At 52.6% G+C, this 18997-nt stretch overlaps 1 protein-coding gene across 1 annotated transcript in view; it reads right to left on the bottom strand.

Moving 5' to 3' along the window:
• Window positions 1-18997, bottom strand: part of Xkr6 (XK related 6) — a 256506-nt gene that overhangs the window by 49664 nt on the left and 187845 nt on the right. The window contains exon 2 of the mRNA XM_015989382.3: window positions 2858-3054. Within this exon, the coding sequence (XP_015844868.3) occupies window positions 2858-3054 (197 nt within the window). The remainder of the gene's footprint in view (window positions 1-2857; window positions 3055-18997) is intronic.

Here is an 18997-nt window from a genome sequence, read left to right as displayed (position 1 = left end):
TATGAAACAAGGGACTGAACCCAACGGCTTCTGTGGCTGGCATCTCCTACCTCTACCCAGAGTCCCACTACTCCTGCCAAGTGTTACAGCATGTCACATAAGATAGCAAAGTCTACCGGGCATGCTGTCGCGTGCCTGTTATCCCAGAACTGAGGCAGAGTGGAAACAGGAGGATGGCGGCAAGTTCAAAGGTCAGGCTGATGTATCTAGTGAGTTTCAGGTCGGCCAGAGCTACACAGAGAGACCCTGTCTCAACAAAACACAAAGTAAACGAAAGCTCCATCCCTGGGTTGCCTTGAGAGAGACTTTCCCTGGGAAGAGTCGTGCCTCCGAGGTGCTCCCTGAGCACAGCTGGTCCGTGGCATGCCATCTAGTCCCGTTCTGGGGTCACAGGTTCCAACCCCATTTTAGGTTCCTACCCCATCCAGGGACTTCTACTCTTGCCCACCAGCTGACTGAGAGACTGGAGGGGCACAGACAGCTCAGACCCAAAGGATTTACATCCCACTGCACAGGTCCAACAGCCGAGTCTCACTAACTGGTGGGACTCCTCGGACGGTTCTGTCTTCTTCATCTCTACATGGAAACGTTCAACTACAGATTGCTGAAATCATGGCCTCTGGCACAGAATGTCTGTGAATTTCTGTGGGGCCCAGAGGAAGGCTCTTCCTCTGGAGCCCGCCTTCCACACCACCCCTCCCACCCCACCACCAAGTTCTAGCCACGCTGAATGTTTCCACTTTCAGTTCATCACCACCGTGGTCTTGCACAGAGGAAATTTTTTCCTACCCCAGGGCCTTTGGACATGCTATTCCCAAAGCACAGAAGGCCATTTTCTTTGCCTCTCTCCTTGTTGACAGCCAGCCTAAACGAGAGCCCTCAGTAAAGGCTTTCTTTGACCCCTGCCCCAAAGGGTCTCCCTCCAGCCCCACAGTTAGTTCAGGCCTCAGCAACGTGTTTGCACGCGACAAAGTTCTCCCAGAATCACGCCAGTCTACGATGTTGGGCTATGTGCTGTGGCGGTGTATGTATCCCGCTCAGCGAGCTTTCACAACACCCCAAAGCAATTCTTACTTCCACCTTACCGATAAAGAAACACAGCTGGGAAATGAATCGCCCCACATCCTAAGTCTACACAGCTGAGCTCAAGTTTGTACGTGGGCTCTCTGTCTTTCCCAGCGGCCCAGGCTGCTTTCCAAACCCGCCCTAACCCAGAATGCCTGCCAAGATGGCAGGAACCTGAACCAGCAAGGAGATGGTAACAGCCTTAGCATACTTCTAAATACTGCCGGCATTAATGGCACGGAGAGGGGAGGAGCTATCCCACAGCCAACCAGAGGCAGGGCCAGTGGGCCAAGGAGCTCATGTGTAAAGCGTTGAGACCGTCAGGGAGTGGAACTACAGTAAAAAAAAAAAAAAATGACAAGACACAGTTTATGGACTGGAGATATCATGACAGCCCAGGAGACCAGCGACCCACGGGCCAGAGAGAGTGTGAGGGTAAGTAGTGTGTGTGTGGGGGCTCTCCTCCAGCTGCCCTGCCATCCCAGACCATGGGGACTCCTGCAAGCCTCAGCAGTTAGGACGTCTGGGTCTGGTTCCTTCAGCAGTGTCTCTGCTTGAATACACCTAGCCACGAGACACTCACTACCTCTAGAGACAGTCCTTCCGTGACTGGATGGAACGTTTCTCATTCCTCACGAATTGAAGGTGTAACAGTTCCCTGGGAGTACACACTGGCATCCCGGGAGCACACACTGGCATCCCGGGAGCACACACTGGCATGCCCGGGAGTACACACTGGCATCCCTGGGAGTACACACTGGCATCCCGGGAGCACACACTGGCATCCCGGGAGCACACACTGGCATCCCGGGAGCACACACTGGCATCCCGGGAGCACACACTGGGCATCCCGGGAGCACACACTGGCATCCCGGGAGCACACACTGGCATCCCGGGAGCACACACTGGGCATCCCGGGAGCACACACTGGGCATCCCGGGAGCACACACTGGGCATCCCGGGAGCACACACTGGCATCCCGGGAGCACACACTGGCATCCCGGGAGCACACACTGGCATCCCGGGAGCACACACTGGGCATCCCGGGAGCACACACTGGCATCCCGGGAGCACACACTGGCATCTATACCATTTCTTCTTCCCCATCCCTTCAAATATTATGACTCACATATCCCAAGTGCCCCCATGCTAAACATCCCATTTCTCCCTCCATGTGCCACCTCAGGTCACTTCTCAACCAGGGGCCTGTTCTGAGGCATCCCTGACTCCCTGCTACATGCTCTGGACAATGCTCTGAGGCCCCATGGAGACTACCTGGGGCCACAGTGGGGAGCACGGGGTCCCTTTGTGTGTGCTCCCTGGAGCACCCACCACTTCAGCTTGTTGTTACAAACGAGCGGAGGCATCTACGTGCACTGGAGGCGAGAGCCTGAAGTTGAAACCATCCAAAACCAGGAAGTAAGACCCGCCGTGACTCAGTGTTATTGACACGTGCTGTCTTTAGGCCTGATTATCCCCATTCCGCAGATGTGGAAACACCAGGGTCCAGGGCAGTGCGCAGCCAAGGGGGCCTCACACCTGATTAGATCGCCAGGACGCTGAGCTGCCAGGGGCAGGCTGGCTCCGCCGTCCAAAGAACACATGGAACGCGCTCTTAGGAACAGAGTGCTTCCGGAGCAGGGGCGTTGAGGAACCACTTGCGCCCTGTCATCTGCCAAGTGGGCTGGGTGGGACTGGACATCTGAACTAGTCAGGACCCCTAGGCAGTTGCAGCGGGGATGGAGGCGGGGTGGGGTAGGGTGGGGGTGGGGAGTGGCCGGCGGGCACTCACAGGGCAGCGTCTCTGCGCTGTTCTTCTGGATCATTATGCAGAGCTGTAGCACCAGTTGGGGGGCGCTCTCCAGAAAGGTCTCCAGGAGGCGCAGCATGTTGACATCCGCATATTCGTACATCATAGCCCAGTAGAAACGCCGCTGGTGTTCCTTCTGCCGCTGGCTCTGGATCCCCAGGTACATGGTGCGGATATACCTGTGGGGGAGACAGGGGACAAGAGCACACGTGTGGGTGGGGGTGGGGCTTGCCAAAGGACCACAGCCTGCTCCCCCCCCCCATCCCAAGCCCGCCTGCCTTGGCATTCCCGAGAGACCTCCTGCAGAAGTCCCCAGGGGCTCGGGTGGGATTCTGTGCTTCAAAAGGATAAAGTGGTGGTGAGGCATGGGGAGCCAGTCACGGGAGGGAGCTGGCCCAGTGAGGGACCCCAAGGCCGGTCCTCCCCATCCTGGCCTCCACTTATACATACAGGTAAAGAAAGCATTGCCTAAATGATGTCCCAGGCCCATCAGCGGAACATTTCAGATGAGGTCAGAGGTCAGTGGGCTTCTTGGGGTATAGGGTCGGGGTGGGGGTGGGGGTGGGGACATTCCAGTAAGGCTGGCATTTTTGCTTCTCCTAAGAGAGAAGGAACCGGCTTGTGTTGCTCCTAAGTGCCACTCTCTGGCTGGCCACGCCCACATGGGGAGGAGGTAGGAATACTCCCATAAGAACTAGTTGGGCCCCAGAAAGGTCACCTCCCTCCCCTACATGGGCTCAGATGGCTGAACAGAGAGGGTCAAGGAGAAGTTGGCCCAAGGTCATTGGCCGCCAAGAGCTGTAGGGAGCCTCTGTGCCTGGGCAGTCTCAAATCCACTGACACCCCTCCCACCCCCCACCCCCTACCCCCACCCCACCCTGCTCAGAGGGGCCAGAACACTCAGACTCTGTGGGGAGCTGCAAAAGCCCAAGGAAGCAGGTCTAGTTGGAGAGGCTGGCCTCACAGGTCAGCACTGAGAACTGTGTCATGTGGAAACAGTGACTCCGACAGTGTGCCAGTGAGTGTGACCATCTTCAGTGAGGATGCTTCACAGGGTGGGTAGTGAGCACATGTGTAGGGGACACTCTTCCTGTGTCAGCCTCACTGCCACCAGAACTTTCTGGAGCTGTGTCTCCAAGGATTTGGTGGATCTACTAAGCCCAGCCCTCAGCCTGGGAGGCAAGTCATAGTCAGTCTATGGGTGGGGCTCAGGATGTAGGAAGAGCCCAGAATATGGGTAGACCTGTCTGGGGCGGCAGTGGCGGTGGTGGTGGTGGTGGTGGCGGCGGGGGTGGGGGTGGGGGTGGGGGTCTTGTCCAAACACAAGGGTCAGAAGCAGAGCTCTCTGTAGGTCAAGACCAAGAATGGAACCATACACACAGTGACACACATTCCCGAGCTGGGAGCATACAGATGGAGCGCAGGGTTGATATCCCTCCTCAGGCTCGGCGGCCCTCAGGCACTGCCCACTCAAGCCTGCTGGCTAGCCCTCTCTGCCCTCTCCATGCATTGACTTCCTCCCTGGCACATGCTGCCCACTCCCGCTCCGTAAGAACCCCTCTTCAGGTGGCAGCCAGAGTGCTCTTGGAAGGTTCCAAAGCGCAGGCAGGGAGATCCCCCTCTGCCATCTGGTTTCCTAGTGCTCAGAGTAACCCTCAGCCCTCCTGGGGGCCTCATCTCACCTCCAACATCTCACCAGCTCTCTTGCTCTCTCAGATCTCTTTCTTATCTGCCTCTTTTGCTTCCCCCTGGGGCACAGAAGCCCCACATGAGTAGGGACCTGCTGATGGCACCCTGATAACATCTCATTGCCTAGCGTGGCTCCCGTGGAGGGAACAAGTGCATGCTGGGAATCTCACGACATCTCAGCGGTAGGACCCTAAGCATGCTGAAGACAAAAATGTGAAAGGCAGGTGGTTGGTAAGAGAAAAGCCTTCCCCACGGCAGTGTAAGGGCGTCGCCCGAAGACTGGACAGATGGGAACCCACGTTTAAAGGCCAGACTGGAAAGTGCATGTTCGTAACGCAGTTCGGAACCGTGAAGCGCTGCTCTCTCCAGTTGCAAAGTGGTGGGCCGCGCTCCAGAACGGCAGCTGGGTGCTGAACCCGGAAGGATGAAAGCTCAATAGCCTGGAAGACATGCCGCACTGGGCCAAGGCTGTGAACTCTAATAACCATGCAGCCACAGTGAGCTCCAGCCGGGAGCCAAAAAAACAGAGATGAGGGCTTCCTCATAGATCCCTCAGCGATGTCATGGAGACTCAGGCGACTGTCCCGAACGGATCCCCCGCTGGGGAAGTAGGGATAAACACCATTTCTTCGTCTCTGCAGAGTTAAGGTCGCACCGCAGAGGACCCCATCAGGGAGGGACTTGGGGAAGGTCCGGGTGTACCAGGCCTCAGCCAGGTGCCTCATGGGCAGGCCTTCTTACCACCGCTTCGAAAGTGGGGAAACTGAGGCTGAGGTGAAGCTGGGCACCACATTCTGGTTCTATCGTGAGTTTGCACTTCCTGCATGGGCACGGCTGCTCTATGTACAGAAGTACTAGGTGCTTCTGTAGATTTACACCATCAAGGAACCAGGGGAGGGCTGGAGACGCGAAGGACACCGGAAAACAGGGCCTATGTATCCAGTCAGGAAAGGAGGGAGGAGAGAGGGAGAGAGAAAGACAAGAAAACACGGGAGATGGAGGAGATAGAAGAGAGGGAGGAAGTGTCAAAGTTTAGGAAGAGGCCATTAGGTGGGACAGGGGGTGGTGACCGTCGTAGTGGGCAGGGGAGGACCCGGTGAGGAGCGGCCGTCTTCCCAAGTGGAAGGGGATGGGGAAGCCGACCCTGAGCCATGCTTTGGGAAGAAGAGCTGCATGTCTGGCAGAGCTGTGGCGCTGTGTATCGCATCAGTCAGAAGTATCCCCTGACCCAAACTCGGCTCTGCCCACATGCACTGAGCCACACCAGAGACAGGCCACCACCCAGGTCTCTCCGTGTACACTCAGACCCCAGCTCTGCCTCTCTCAGAAGTGACTTGTCCGCTGTAGTGACAAGTAGCAGAACTGAGCCTAGCCATCGGCGTCCCAGGGGGATGCCCTGATTGCTTCCTTCCTCTCCTGTGTCAGAGTTTCAAGGTACAAGAAGAAAGACCACTCCCTCCCCGCCCCACCCCACCCAGAGGGACACAGGAGCAAAGTCAAAACCTGTCCCCTGGGACAGGGTACCTGGGTTTGGGTGCCACACCGCCTGGTCACCAGCGCCCCCAGGCCTCTGCCCTGGGGTGACAGCAAAGAGGGAAACAGAGTGGAGCCTGGGACTTCAGGACATTCAGACCACAGGGCAAATGTTCTCTCTCTTCTCTCCCAGCTCGGTTTTGTCGTTGTTTTTGAAACAGGGTCTCACGTAGCCCAGGCTGACCTTGAACTTGCTACGTAGCCCAGGCTGGCCTTGAACTTGCTGCATAGCCAGGAATAACCTTGAACTTCCGGCCCTCCTCCCTCCATCTCCTGAATACTGTGCATCGCCACGCTCAGCTGGCTGCTCTCTCTTCCATCTTATAGTCTTGGCCATCAGTTGGCAACTGAAGGATGTTTGCTGGCTTGTAATAAACTAGATCTGGATACAGACCTAGCCTAGCCCATTTTATAGACCAGGACCCTAAGGCCATAGTCTAAACTGATTCCTCTGTCTCAGTCATTCTGGGAATGTGGAGGGCATCCCCGAATCTACATCCGAGCTTTCTGACTTCCTGCCATGGAAAGTGTCCCCCCCACCACTCCCCCGCCGCCGCCCCCAGTATGGTGCCAAACACTTCCTCTAGTGTGCAAGTATCCCAACAGCTCTTGGAGACATGGATCCAGTCATCCCCAGGGCAAGTGGGACGCTGCATCCTTCCTTGGGCTGCACTAGACCTTGCCTCCCTGTCAGTCACAGGAGCTGTAGGGAATGAGCTGCAGGGTGACAGGACACCACACCTCTTTCCTGAGCCCTTGAGCGGGGACAGGCCCTGCGAGGTCGCCCTGCAGCATTATAGGACGGCCTCTCTTCCATGGAGGCGGCTTCCTCCCGTGGCCACACGGTGGCGCCAGACCCTAAGTTTTACAAAAAGGAGGCGCCACACCGGTGATCTCATACCTTAGGGCCCGCGCCCTCCCTCCTATGCGACAGTGCCTGATGCAGGGCACACCTGCGAGCCGCGGTTCATGTTGGTCAATATGTACCAGGGTCCCAACTGAAGGTATGGTAGGTACCAAGGTCTCCCCTTCCCCTGAAGGTACTAGAAAGCTGCCTTAACCCAGGAAGGCAGCCCAGGAGAGAAGACGCCCGCCCACCCCGCGGCTCCTGGATTTACTACCTCACCATCTCGTGTTACATCCTGTCACACAGTCTCTCCTTTAGAAGCACCACAGCTTGCAGTGATCAGTATAAGAGCCGGGAGGTCGCCGCCGTATTCACACTGCAGGACTGTGTGACCCCTAACAGGTCCCTTCCCCAGACTGCACCCTCACCCTAACACCTACCCTCATCCACCCCCACCCCAGGTTTACCCCCCAGAGAAGGGCAGTCTGAGGCACTCTGGACTCCTGCCAGTACTTGATATCATCCTTTTTTCAAGTGTGTGGCTTCACATTGTACAAAGTATGGCACATGCTTTACACATAGTAATCTGCATTTGAGTGCAAAGGCATGGTTCTGGGCAATTGTGTTGAGTTAATGAGCTGAGAGCATTAACTCGCTTAATCCTCACAACCATTTACAAGGAAGCGGCGGCATCACCACACTTCACAGATCGACAGCTGAGGCTCTGAAGCAAAGACTTCGTCCTCAGTTTACCCAGCTGCGTAACCAGCTGAGCAGAGGCTCACACCTGGGGATTCTGGCTTTGGGCCTGGGGCTCTGGAGTCCCGACCTGCACAGCTCTCTGGTGGACCCATTTGTCTCTTCTTCTTGAACACGGTCCATCCTGTTCTGATCATTATAGTGGGGAAATACAGTCTGCCCACCCTCTGAGGCCTGGTCTCTTCATCGAGAAGGTGCCTAGTCCAGAGTAGGGCCCCAGGATAAGGTGAAATAATGAACGCATGCCATCTTGCCCTCTAGAGGGTCTGGAACGTGAGAGTCCATGGGAAAACATGGGAGAGAACCCGCTGGCTGAGTGTGTGCTCGCTAGGGTACTTGCCTCCCCTGACTTTAGCCCCAGCTCTGATCAGCTCCTTTCTGTGCCACGCAAGTCCTGACATCAAACTCCCTCTCCCTGCTCCCAGGAGAGCTCTCTGGTCTCAGAGAATCTTTGCAATTGATATCAGCATTCAGGGAGAATAATTGCCATTTTCCTTTTTTTTTTTTTTTCTGTTGGCTGATTTGCAGCCCAGAGAGGCTGGGTGACTTCCCTGGTCACACAGTCAGTCACAGTTCATCGGAAGTCTTACCCAGACTGTGAGCTAGCTAGAGCTCTCCCAGGTGCAGGAGGCTGAAGAGGCTTGCCTGTCTGGACCCACAGTTCCGGGCTCCTGCTTCATTCACACACCTTCAGCTTGAAAGCTCTGATTTGGAAAACGGTCCTTCCCAAAGCCTAAGTATTGTGATGCATAAACCTTCGACAACCCCTCATTTAAAAATATAGTAAATTCTACAAAGCCCTTACAGTATAAACAGCACAAGCCTGCACACTGCTTTTGAGAAAATAGAGAAGTAAAGGACACTTGCCTTTATTTTATGAGAAAAAAAATTGAGTGCAAGAAAACAAAACCATGGACGATATACCTCATATACCAAGATATAAAAATCCTCAACAAAATAACAGCAAATGCCGATAGCTAGAGTCACCTGAAGGAATGTTCATATCAGATTGGCCTGTGGGCATGGCTATTGGTTATTGTCTTGATTGATAATTGACACAGGCCACTATGGGTGGAACCATTCCCCAGGAAGATGCTGCAGAAGAAGACTAGCTATGCAGGGCCCACAAGCAGCGTTCCTCTATGGTTTCGGCTTCAAGTTTCTCTTAAGCTTCTGTCCTGACTTCCCTCAGTGATGGACTGTGACCTGGAAGTGCAGACCAAATAAATGTATTCCTCCTCTAAGTTGCTTTTGGTTACAGTGGTTTATCACAGCAACATAATGAGACTAGAAACACAAGTCAAATCCAATAATATATAGGAAAAAAGTACACCAAAGCCAGATGGGGTTTATCTTGAACATGGAAGTCTGGTTCAATTGTCCAAATTCAATGAATGCGGACTCTGCCATTAGCAAAACCCACACAGCACATCAACCCAGGCAGAAACTGTCTTTTGACAGAATTCAACAACTACTCATCATAAAAAACACTCAACAAGCAAAACCTAGAACAAAACTCCCAGAATCCGAGGAAGATGCAGGACGCTAATAAAGCTGCACAGTGAACATCACACACCACACACAAAGGCGGAGGGATGCTTTTGTCTGGGGACCGGGAACAAAGCGATGGTGTCCACTCTCACCCTCACTCAACCTCGTGCTGGAAGCAGCAGCCAGTTCATCCGCTCAAGACAAAGAATTATATACAGAAGACACAGGCAGACTACAGAAGCAGTGAACACATCTCCATCTGCTAGAGGCTGAGACCGAAGAGCTCACAGCTTGTACAAATGCATTCATAGGACCTACGAGGAAATATCTCACAGAACAAGGTGAGCAGATACAAATCAGTCCTGATTCTGTAGACTACTTATGGACAGTTGAAAATTGAAATGAAAAAAATCCATTTATATATTCCAAAAAAAGAAATTCTTAGATATAAGTCAAGGAGGCATGAAAGATGTGTATAATGAAGGTAAACAATGTTAGAAGAAATCAAAGACATACCACGTTCATGGATATAACTGAGATGGCAACTGCCCACCCCCAAGCTGAAGACTTAAAGTAATTCATTTTTTAAAGATTTATTTTATTATTTTGATAAAATATAATAAAATATTATATTATATGTTATATAATATACGTGTGTGTGTGTGTGTGTGTGTGTGTGTGTGTGTGTGTGTGTGTGTGAGGGTATGTGCACATGAGGACAGGGTGACTATGGAGGCCAGAAGAGGGTATCAGATCCCCTTGGGATAGGCTGTGGTGAGTGACCCACCTTGGAATTTAAACAGTAGCGCTCTGCAAGAGCAGCAAGTGCCCTCACCCCTTACCACCTCTGCACACTAGGTTTGCCGTAATTCTAAGAAAGATCCCAGCAACCTCTGTTGGTGCAGGTGAGCATAGATAAGCATATTATCAAATGTGTATGGAAGACAAAGGGCCTAAAAATAGCCAAAACCAACTTTGAAACACTTACAATATCTGCGTTCTAGGACTTAAGATAAAGATACAGTAATCGAGACAGTGTTGGCAAAGAGAAAAACACGGGCCAGAGTCTAGAAACAGACTCACGTGAATGAGGCCAGTTGGTTGCCTACAAAGAAGCACAGAGGATTTGACAGCAAAAAGGAATTCTTCCCAAAGGTGTGGGGACAACTAGTTAATCACACGGGACAACTGACGTACCACGTAGCATAGGCTGCAATATAAAACTAGGAAACTTGTAGAGAAAAGAGAGTCTTATGACCCCGCATTAATTGAGGAGTTCTACATTCTCGCAAAAGCTGACCCAGCAAACTTCAACACTTAACACTTGTTCTGTGCATGACATTAAGAGAATGAAAGACAAGCTGTAGATGGGATAAAACATCCATAAACCCCGTAGCTGTCCAAGAACTTGAGCCCACATTTTCTTCAGTGCCGTGGCCACTGGCAAGTTACCCTTGCTCCAGGAAATGACCGTAGACCCATACTCATGCAAGCAACACTGAGGATGTTCTGTGCGTGTGTGCGCACACACATCGGCACCTAAGCCATGAAAGCGGGCAGCGGCTCCTCAGGACAAGGCCTAGCAAGCTGAGAGGGTCACCAGGAGGCTGTCAAAGGCCACTTCCTTAAACTTGAACAAAAACTAACTTCAAAGTTAAAGAAAATGGTAGGGAAAAAAGATGCAAAAGTATTTCTCTTATTAAGATATGGAGTTCTCTGGGTAAGCGCCCAGGAGAGGAACAGCTAGGTCATAGAGTAGCACTGCCTTTAACTTTTTGAGGAATCTCCTAATGGATTTCCATAATGAGTGTGTTGACTTGCACACCCACCAGCATGATCGGGTTCTTTTCTCCCCACAGCCTCTCCATTTGTGTCAGAGTTGGTGATAGCCCTTCGGATGAGGGCAAGGTGATATCTCAGAGTAGCCTTAATTTGCATTTCCCTGACAACTAGGGATGGATTAAAAATAGTTATTGGCCAATTGTGTTTCTTCTTTGGAAAACTGTTCATTTTATTACCCCATTCGTGGACTAGCAGGTTTTCTCTTGGTGTTTAATTTCTGCAAATCTTTGTAAAATCGGGATATGAGGCCTGTCTGGGGTGCAGCAGTAGACATTTTCGCGCACTCTGTGGGCTGTCTGTGCACTCTGCTAGTGGCTTCTCTTGTGTGAACATCCTGGTTTGTTGCTGCTCCATTTGAAACAGCAAGGAAACGGAGCCAACCTCGTTGTGCATCAACAAATGAACGGAGAGTGAAAATGTGGTCCACACACGAAATGGAACACGGTTCAGCTGTAGGAAAGGGAACAATGAAATCTGCAGGAAAATGAACGGACTTGGAAAGTGTAAGACAATGTGAGGTGACTGAAACTGGGGGGGGGGAACCCACACATTCTCACTCTCCTTCGCACGCAGCTCCTAGACTACAACATATATAATCATATATGTAAGCAGGTCTAAGTGTGGGCACAGCAAAACATTTAGCAAGGAGACCAAGAGAGGACAATATTAGGTGATGGGGAGGGCTGGGATGTAGGCAAAGGGACACAAGAGCTATGAAAATAGATATAAAGCTATTGCTTTCTAGTTTCAACTCTGTTGTAGTTTTTCTTTCTTGACAGTGGGTAAGTGAATAAAAAATATAATTGACATTGAAAGTATAAAGCCCTAAGTGACGCTCCATGGCTTCAGGGTGGCCATTCTAAGTAAGTAGAAGTTAACTGCGAGGTATAAGGCTTGGAACTGGACCGGTGTTTAAGTGGCTTCTTTAAATCAGCCGCACTATGTTTTTATCTGTTAGTTAACTCTGGAAGCAGAATTTTGGCATGTGCTCCCAAGTAGTCCTAGCTACCTGGGAAGCTGAAGCAGGATTTCTTAAGCCCAGGAGTCCAAGGTGAACCTAGGCAATACAGAGAGACCATTTCTCAACTTAACAAAAAAATTCAAATTATGAATATAAAATAAACACAGGATCCCTGGGAGTGAGGACTTAACTCATGTTTTAGTGGCCGCAGCACATGGTCTGTCCCCAGATGCTAATTAGTTGGAGCCTTCCCATTTTTCCCAGGAGCAAGTCCACAATCCCCTGCTTACAGACCAGAGCTTGAGAGCTCAGAACTCCAGGCCTGGGGACAGCAAAGGGCCCAACAGGCAAGGAGACATTAGGAAGGGCTGTGCAAGTGAGGTGTACCACCTCTAGCCACCCCACCCCCCATTCCACTCACTCTTCAACAAAATCTTTGGGCCTAATCCTGGCCACCGACCTGGGAGATGACTTCAGACACAGAGCAAGATCACTGTGGGGGTACTGGACACCTCTGGGCCTCCTGACCTGGAATAAACTGGTAGGGACTATTGGGCATTAATAGGACCGGCCTACTAGCCTCAACCTAGAGGACATCCCCTTGGACCAAACCAGCTCTGGAGAGGAGACCATCTTGCTATCTGTGTGGACAGTGACACAAGCTGAGTGACCTTAGCAACCATTAGCCTTCACATTCACCTAGCAACGATCTTTCTCTGGAGCCCACCTCTTGGGTCCCATCTGGCACATTCAGAGGGAGCCTGAGACCCCAGCCTGGCCTTAGTCCTTCAGTCTCCTCTAAGTCCTCAGGGTCCTGATCCAGGTTCCTATGGCAATCCAGTGCTTGGTCAGCTTCCACTCCCTAGTTCTGTAGAGCAAGAAACCCTAAGGAAAGCATCTCTCCAGTGTCAGGGATTGGGGCTCTGCCCTGCCTGTAGGTCATACAATTGGTCCTCAATGCTTGACTTTAGCTTTTTCCTGGACTTCAGGGGTCAAGCAGGGGCTCCCCATCTAGGTGGGACCCCATATCTAGCTGCACCAAGGAAGGCCTGGAACGTGTGTGTGAGTCCGTGTGAGTTTAACTTGAAGCTAGAAGCTTTAAGGACATGTGTACTTCCATGTGCACCTTGTCCAGGAGGGCCTGTCCCGGCAGGGACTAGAGTCCTGATGCCCTGCAGACCCTGGTGCCATAGTAGAGATACTCAAGACTTAACAACTGAAGTCCATCTCCCTGTCTCTGAAAATAGAAGCCAAAAACGCCTGGGATACACCTGACCTCTAGAGGTGTGCAGCCTAGCAACATGGTGCATTATGGAGTGTGGGTTGTTTCCTCTGGTGGCTATGGCTGACTGGGTGCCGTGGCTCACTGCCCACTGCCCAGCATTGAGAGAGTGGGCGGAACCGCACTTGGCCAGCCCAGCCCAGGGAAAAGACCCAAACTCAAAATTCCAAATGCAGTCGCCTTGTGGGATGGTGTCACACAACACAACTGTACACGCTGAAGCATTGTAATCTGGACTGTCACATGGTTGAACTGTAGTGGACAGGAAACAGAAAGGGGAGGAGGGAAGAAAGAAAGGGAGGAGATGGAGCAGAGGCAGGGAAACTGAGGCAGAGACAGGAAGGGGAGGGAGGAAGGGAAAAACAGGAGAGGGAAGGAGAAAGCTTGAGCCCCTCAGGTCCACCTCCCTTCTCTGCCAACAAGCGCCTGCACGCCAGTCTCCCAGCTCCAACCCCATGGTGGTTACTATGGCTTTTCCTTCTACAGACTGCAGGTCAATCAGGGGTCCGTGCTGCCCCGGGAAGCCACTGGCGATCTGCCGACCATAGTCTGAGCAGAGACTATGGAAGGCCCTGAATTCCACCTGTGACCCAAAGTGACAGAGCAGGCCACCTGGTCGCAGACTGGGCTCTGCAGGGGAGGCCCCTTTCGCCTCTTAGCATCTGTAGACAGCTAGCTATTCTGGAAGCAGAGCGAGCACAAAACCAAATGCTCTTCCAGGGGCTCCGAGGTCTTACCAGGCCCTGGAACACCTAACATCTCTTGCCAACTTGCAGAACCGCTTATCCAGGACGCTGGGGTCTTGCACATGATGACTGTGACCTTAGCTGCCAACTGCTTTCCTTTTGCAGTAGGCTAGTGCGCCCTTCACCAGAAAACCACAGCGTCCCCTTGCTGGCTGGTGTCACAGATGTAAGCAGTTGCTCCACCTTCAAAGCAAAAGGAGGGATCAGAGAATCCACTGCAAGCCACCAGCTCTGGCCTGTCTCCTTGGGGTCTGGGTCACCGTACAGTTGCCTCCTTGATGGTGGGTATATCAGAACTGGAGTCAGGTGAGGTGACAACCATCATCCCTGACGCTACACTGGCTGGGCCACACAAGACCAGGCCTCTCACACACCAAAGAAGGATGGATGGCTCCTGGGACAGTACTCAGCTTTAGGAGACAGAGGGTGGACCTCTCCTCTTGCCTCAGGCTACTTACTCTACATATCCTGCCTACCCATTCCTGCTGTAGATGCGGAACTCCCTGTAGGTTGAGCTTGGTGACTAGCAGGGGACCTGGCGCACAGAGGCATGAGGGCTGGCCCCACCAGTCAGGAGCGTGCAGCACATGGCAAGCCCCTGTTCTGTCTTCATTACTTCCATGAGTCCAGCATCATGGCATGTTGGAGATGAGGAAGCTGAGTCAAAGGACCAGAAGAGGTCACCTAGGTGATATCTGTGACTCATGAACGTGGACACTGCAGAAGATCTAAGTTATCTAAGATTAAGATCTGATTTCCCTGTGGGGTCCTAAGACCCAAGAGCAGGACTCAGCCCAGCTAGGCACCCTCATGGATCCTCAGTCTCTACCAGTATCCAGCACACAGGAAGACCCTGTTGGATATCACCGGCTGACAGAAGTAGCAGGGCCAGGCTCCAGACCCAGCCTCCTGTCTGTAAGGCTTGCTATCTGCATGCTCCCTAGGCTCCTGGGAGCTTTACAGACTATGAAGAGGTTGGAGGCACTAGGATCCAAGATTTTGGGGCTTCTTATGAGAGCCTCTGAGATCTTCAGGCTATAGCATGACCTATGACCTAGAAGGAGGCCTCTGAGGCCCAAGGCCACAGCAACGTTCGGGCCCCTACTGGTCTGTCCAAGGTCACCACCATCAGCGGCACAACCTGTGGGACAGCAGGCTGACCTTTTCATGGCAATAGCTGTTTAGTGTCTTTCTGGAAAGACCCAGCAAGACAACCTCAAAGGCAGAACAGGATTTTTCTCTGAAGTTAATAATAAGCAGCCACCTGTGGGCTTCCTTGCTGTTTTGAAAAAGCCTTTGTGCTGTGTTACATCTGAACACACGCAGCCACATTTGTGGGGGCTGCCCGAGGTGGCTCTGCCTTTGTCCCATGTGGGTGCTAGGAACATATTCCCTCACACCTGAAACTGCTCACTCCCCACAAGACACACTCCGCACACAGTGTTCACAATATCCATACATGTTGCATACATGTCGCTCTGTTGCAAATGCACGTGTCTCCACATTCACACTCTGCATGGACTGTCTACAGAGCATGCACACACACACATGCGCACACACCCAAACACACACCACATACACACTGGAGTCCCGTTTGTACAGACACTGTGGATACTGTCACATCAGCACAGTGTTATATCCACAGCCAATCTGGATTGCCGAGGGGGAGATCTGCCTGTCCTCTGCTGCCCTGCAAAGTACCTGGTCCTGGCTATTCACTATGATCATGGCCTCCAGAAGGAAGGTGGATAGACTCAGAGAAAAGCCAAAACATGCTGTGCTGTGGGGCCCCTCCAAGAAACTGGACCATCTCACAGAGATAAGCAGCCTCCTTTATTCAGGAGTCAAGTGAGAGAGGAGAAAGGATTCCCAGGGTACATGATACCCTGTCCTCAATTATTTTTTTGAGACAGGATCTCACAATATAGTCATGGCTGGCCTGGGACCCACTAGGTTGACCATGTTGGCCTTGAACTCAGAGATCTAGCTGCCGCTGCCTTTCAAATGCTGGGATTAAAGGCGTGCACCACCAGGCTACATTCTTAAAGACAGCTGAGCTAATGGTCAAGACAGCTGAGCTAATGGTCACCAAACCAACTGAGCTCACTGGTGGCTCAACTTGCCAGCCCTGGCCTCCTGCAGGCCTGGTCCCTGCGACCTTACTTCGCCACCTGTGCAGGCTGATTTGGGAAGTCTGACCTATCACAGTGGTTTGGAAGTGTGATGTTCTCAGATCTGCATCTTCTAAGGAGGAAAGGGGAGAATCGCCTTCCTTGTGTGCCCTGTACATTTCTGAGCACATCTCAAGCTCAAAAGGGCCAGAATAGGTAGCTTGTATGGTAGCTGTAGGATAAAGCAGCCCAAAGGAGGGGAGAGCAGTTTTGGGACAGATGCTATCGGCTGCCTGACTTATGTAGGCATTTTGCCTATCTAGCGTTTTTTCATCATTCCCATTTTACAGAGAAAATGGAGGCCAGCCTAGATCTAGTCACCTGAGGGCCTGTGCCTATGTGTCTTGAGGATCTACATCCCATGATTTATGCCTACCTGCATGTGCCTCTCACCTGACGGCTCTCCACCCCTAGACTCCTCATGGTGGTTAGGTCATTACTGTCTGCCCAGGATCTTCCCTGGGCAGTCTGGCCTCCTTCTAGATGACTTAATGCCCTGCCAGATTACTTCCTGTCCCTTGTCCTCGTGTCTTAACAGCATGGGAGCCTTGAAGATGGGAGCCTCAGTGTACAGCTTCCTTTCATTGGATTCTTCCTCCATCTTGAGCACCTGTCCTAACTCACATGCTCTCCTGGATGCTGTAGGATGAAGAAGCCAAGACAAGAGGACGCATCCGGACAGACAGCCCATGAGCTGACCCGGATGTCCCTGCCTCCCTCTCCCTTCCCGCTTCATTCACTCCTTTGAACAACACTATGGTTTAGATCACCTATTAGCCCCAAGGTGAAGCGACTGGAGTTCAGAGAGTAGAATGGCCTGCCCATGCCTCTCCGCATGGCTGGGGAGCATGTCTATGCCCACCATGCAAGCCTCTCTGCATGCTGTCACAGCTCTCCTCACCTTTCCACAACACTCACCCCATACTGGGGTCACCTGTGCACACAGAGGCTTCTCTTGACACATGTTAACCCTCAAGAGGGTATCTAGAAACTTGGGGTACGTATGCAGTTGGTGTGCTAGGGCGAGCCTTGTGTCTGTTCTGATGGCACGCTGCTTTGACCCTTCGATGCCAGCAAGCTTGGATTGGAGCACAGGTGGCACATGTCTCCAGAGATGGATATCTGGGGTGGGCCGGGAGCTGAGGCAGAGCAGGCAGAGGTGGGGTGAGCACCAGGAAGCACTGAGCAACTGGAGACAGGAGGACAGTGTAAGAGAGCGGGAGCTGGTCTAGATCCTTCAGCTCCAAGGGCAGGGCTGCAGCTAGGGACCTCCAGAGCTCTCCGAGCTCTAGTGATTACCACGTGTTCAGAACAACTATGCACAAGCCTCACCTTCCAACCCCCTCAGACCCATGCCAAAGACCAGGTCTAGATGGGCCAAGCCAGGAACAGTCACCAACACAGCCCCATAAAGGCCACAGGACTCAGGGCCACAGGCTGTCTCCTGAGTATGAGGGTGGGTTCTAGAACCTTCCACAGCCAGGCTGGAGCACCTCTCTCTCTCTCTCTCTCTCTCTCTCTCTCTCTCTCACACACACACACACACACACACACACACACACACACACACACACACTCCAGCTGAGAAGCTGTTGACATGGAGGAAAGGTGGAGGGCCAGCTGCCAGCTCAGCCCCTGTGTGCAATGCATCACATCAGAGCTATTTTTAGCCCTTTTCTCCCAGTCCTGATATCAGCTGAGCTGGGGGGGGGGTGCTAGGGAGAACAAACCAGAGAGCAGGCATGAGATGGCATTTCCTCCCAGTGGCTCAGGGCAAGGGTGGAGAGGCACATCATGCAACCTCTGGAAGCAGGCAACGGCAGTGAACTTGCCCACAGTCTCCTGAGCTCCAGAAAAGTCTGCATCTCCTCTCAGTCCTCATTTCTCTGTCCCCCCCCCATCCACCAAGAGCACCCAGTACTCAGTAGCTGAGGCTCCTCCCTTGGCTGGCTCTGGGCAACCTCATCAACACCATGGAGCCACAGGGCTGGGGTGGGACCAGCCAACACGGGAGTCTGAGCAAAGGGATCATCTAGCTCAGCTCAAATGCTCACCTTCCTATGGAAAGAGACCACTGGATCTGGGTTTGGGGAAACAACTCGGGCATGAAAACCAAAAGGTCAAGGTCATCCTCAACTATCAGAGACCCTGTCTGAAAACCAAACAAAAAAAACGTGCCCACTTAGCAGTTTCCACTTTTCACTGTGTGCTTCTATCCTCCGGCTTTCCTGGCACCCCTCCATGTAGCCGTGGCCTCCCCACCTTCTCCAGGTCCCCACCATACATGGCATCTGACTCTCTCCTGCAGAGGGAAGTAGGGCCCTCTAGCAGCAGAGTGTGGGCTGTAGCCTTGGCTCCTCTCCAGGGTTCCAGCCGTGGGTTCCTGCACCCAGGAGGACATAACTGTTTGCAGACAGGCCCTAAACTAGGCAGTCAGGGCTCCCATACACTATGCATAGAGCCAGGGCTTGCCCAGCCACTAAGGAACTAAAGACTGTGGGAGAGCTTCCAACAGGATGACTGTCCTCGACGTCGCACATCCACAGCTGTCCCCATTTTACAGATGAGAAGAATCATCTGTAAAACGGTATCATACCGATGGTATCAGCTCACCCAAGTGCACAGACCAGAACGTACAAATTGTGCTGTCCCCAAAGCACCAGAGGTTCTGAGGGCAGGGCAGATGCCAGGTGGAGGTAGAGACCAAGGAGGGGCTCAGCTCTCCGTCCTGTCCCTGCCTGGGGCTCCACCCACCCTCTTCCCGCGTTCCCCAGGAGCCTCTGAAGTCAGGAACTCTGGAG

This window comes from Peromyscus maniculatus, chromosome 9, assembly GCF_049852395.1.
Source record: "Peromyscus maniculatus bairdii isolate BWxNUB_F1_BW_parent chromosome 9, HU_Pman_BW_mat_3.1, whole genome shotgun sequence".
In the NCBI taxonomy this organism is placed as follows: Eukaryota; Metazoa; Chordata; class Mammalia; order Rodentia; family Cricetidae; genus Peromyscus; species Peromyscus maniculatus.
The sequence above is the reverse complement of the archived record's forward strand: the minus strand, read 5'-3'. Positions and strand labels throughout refer to the sequence as shown.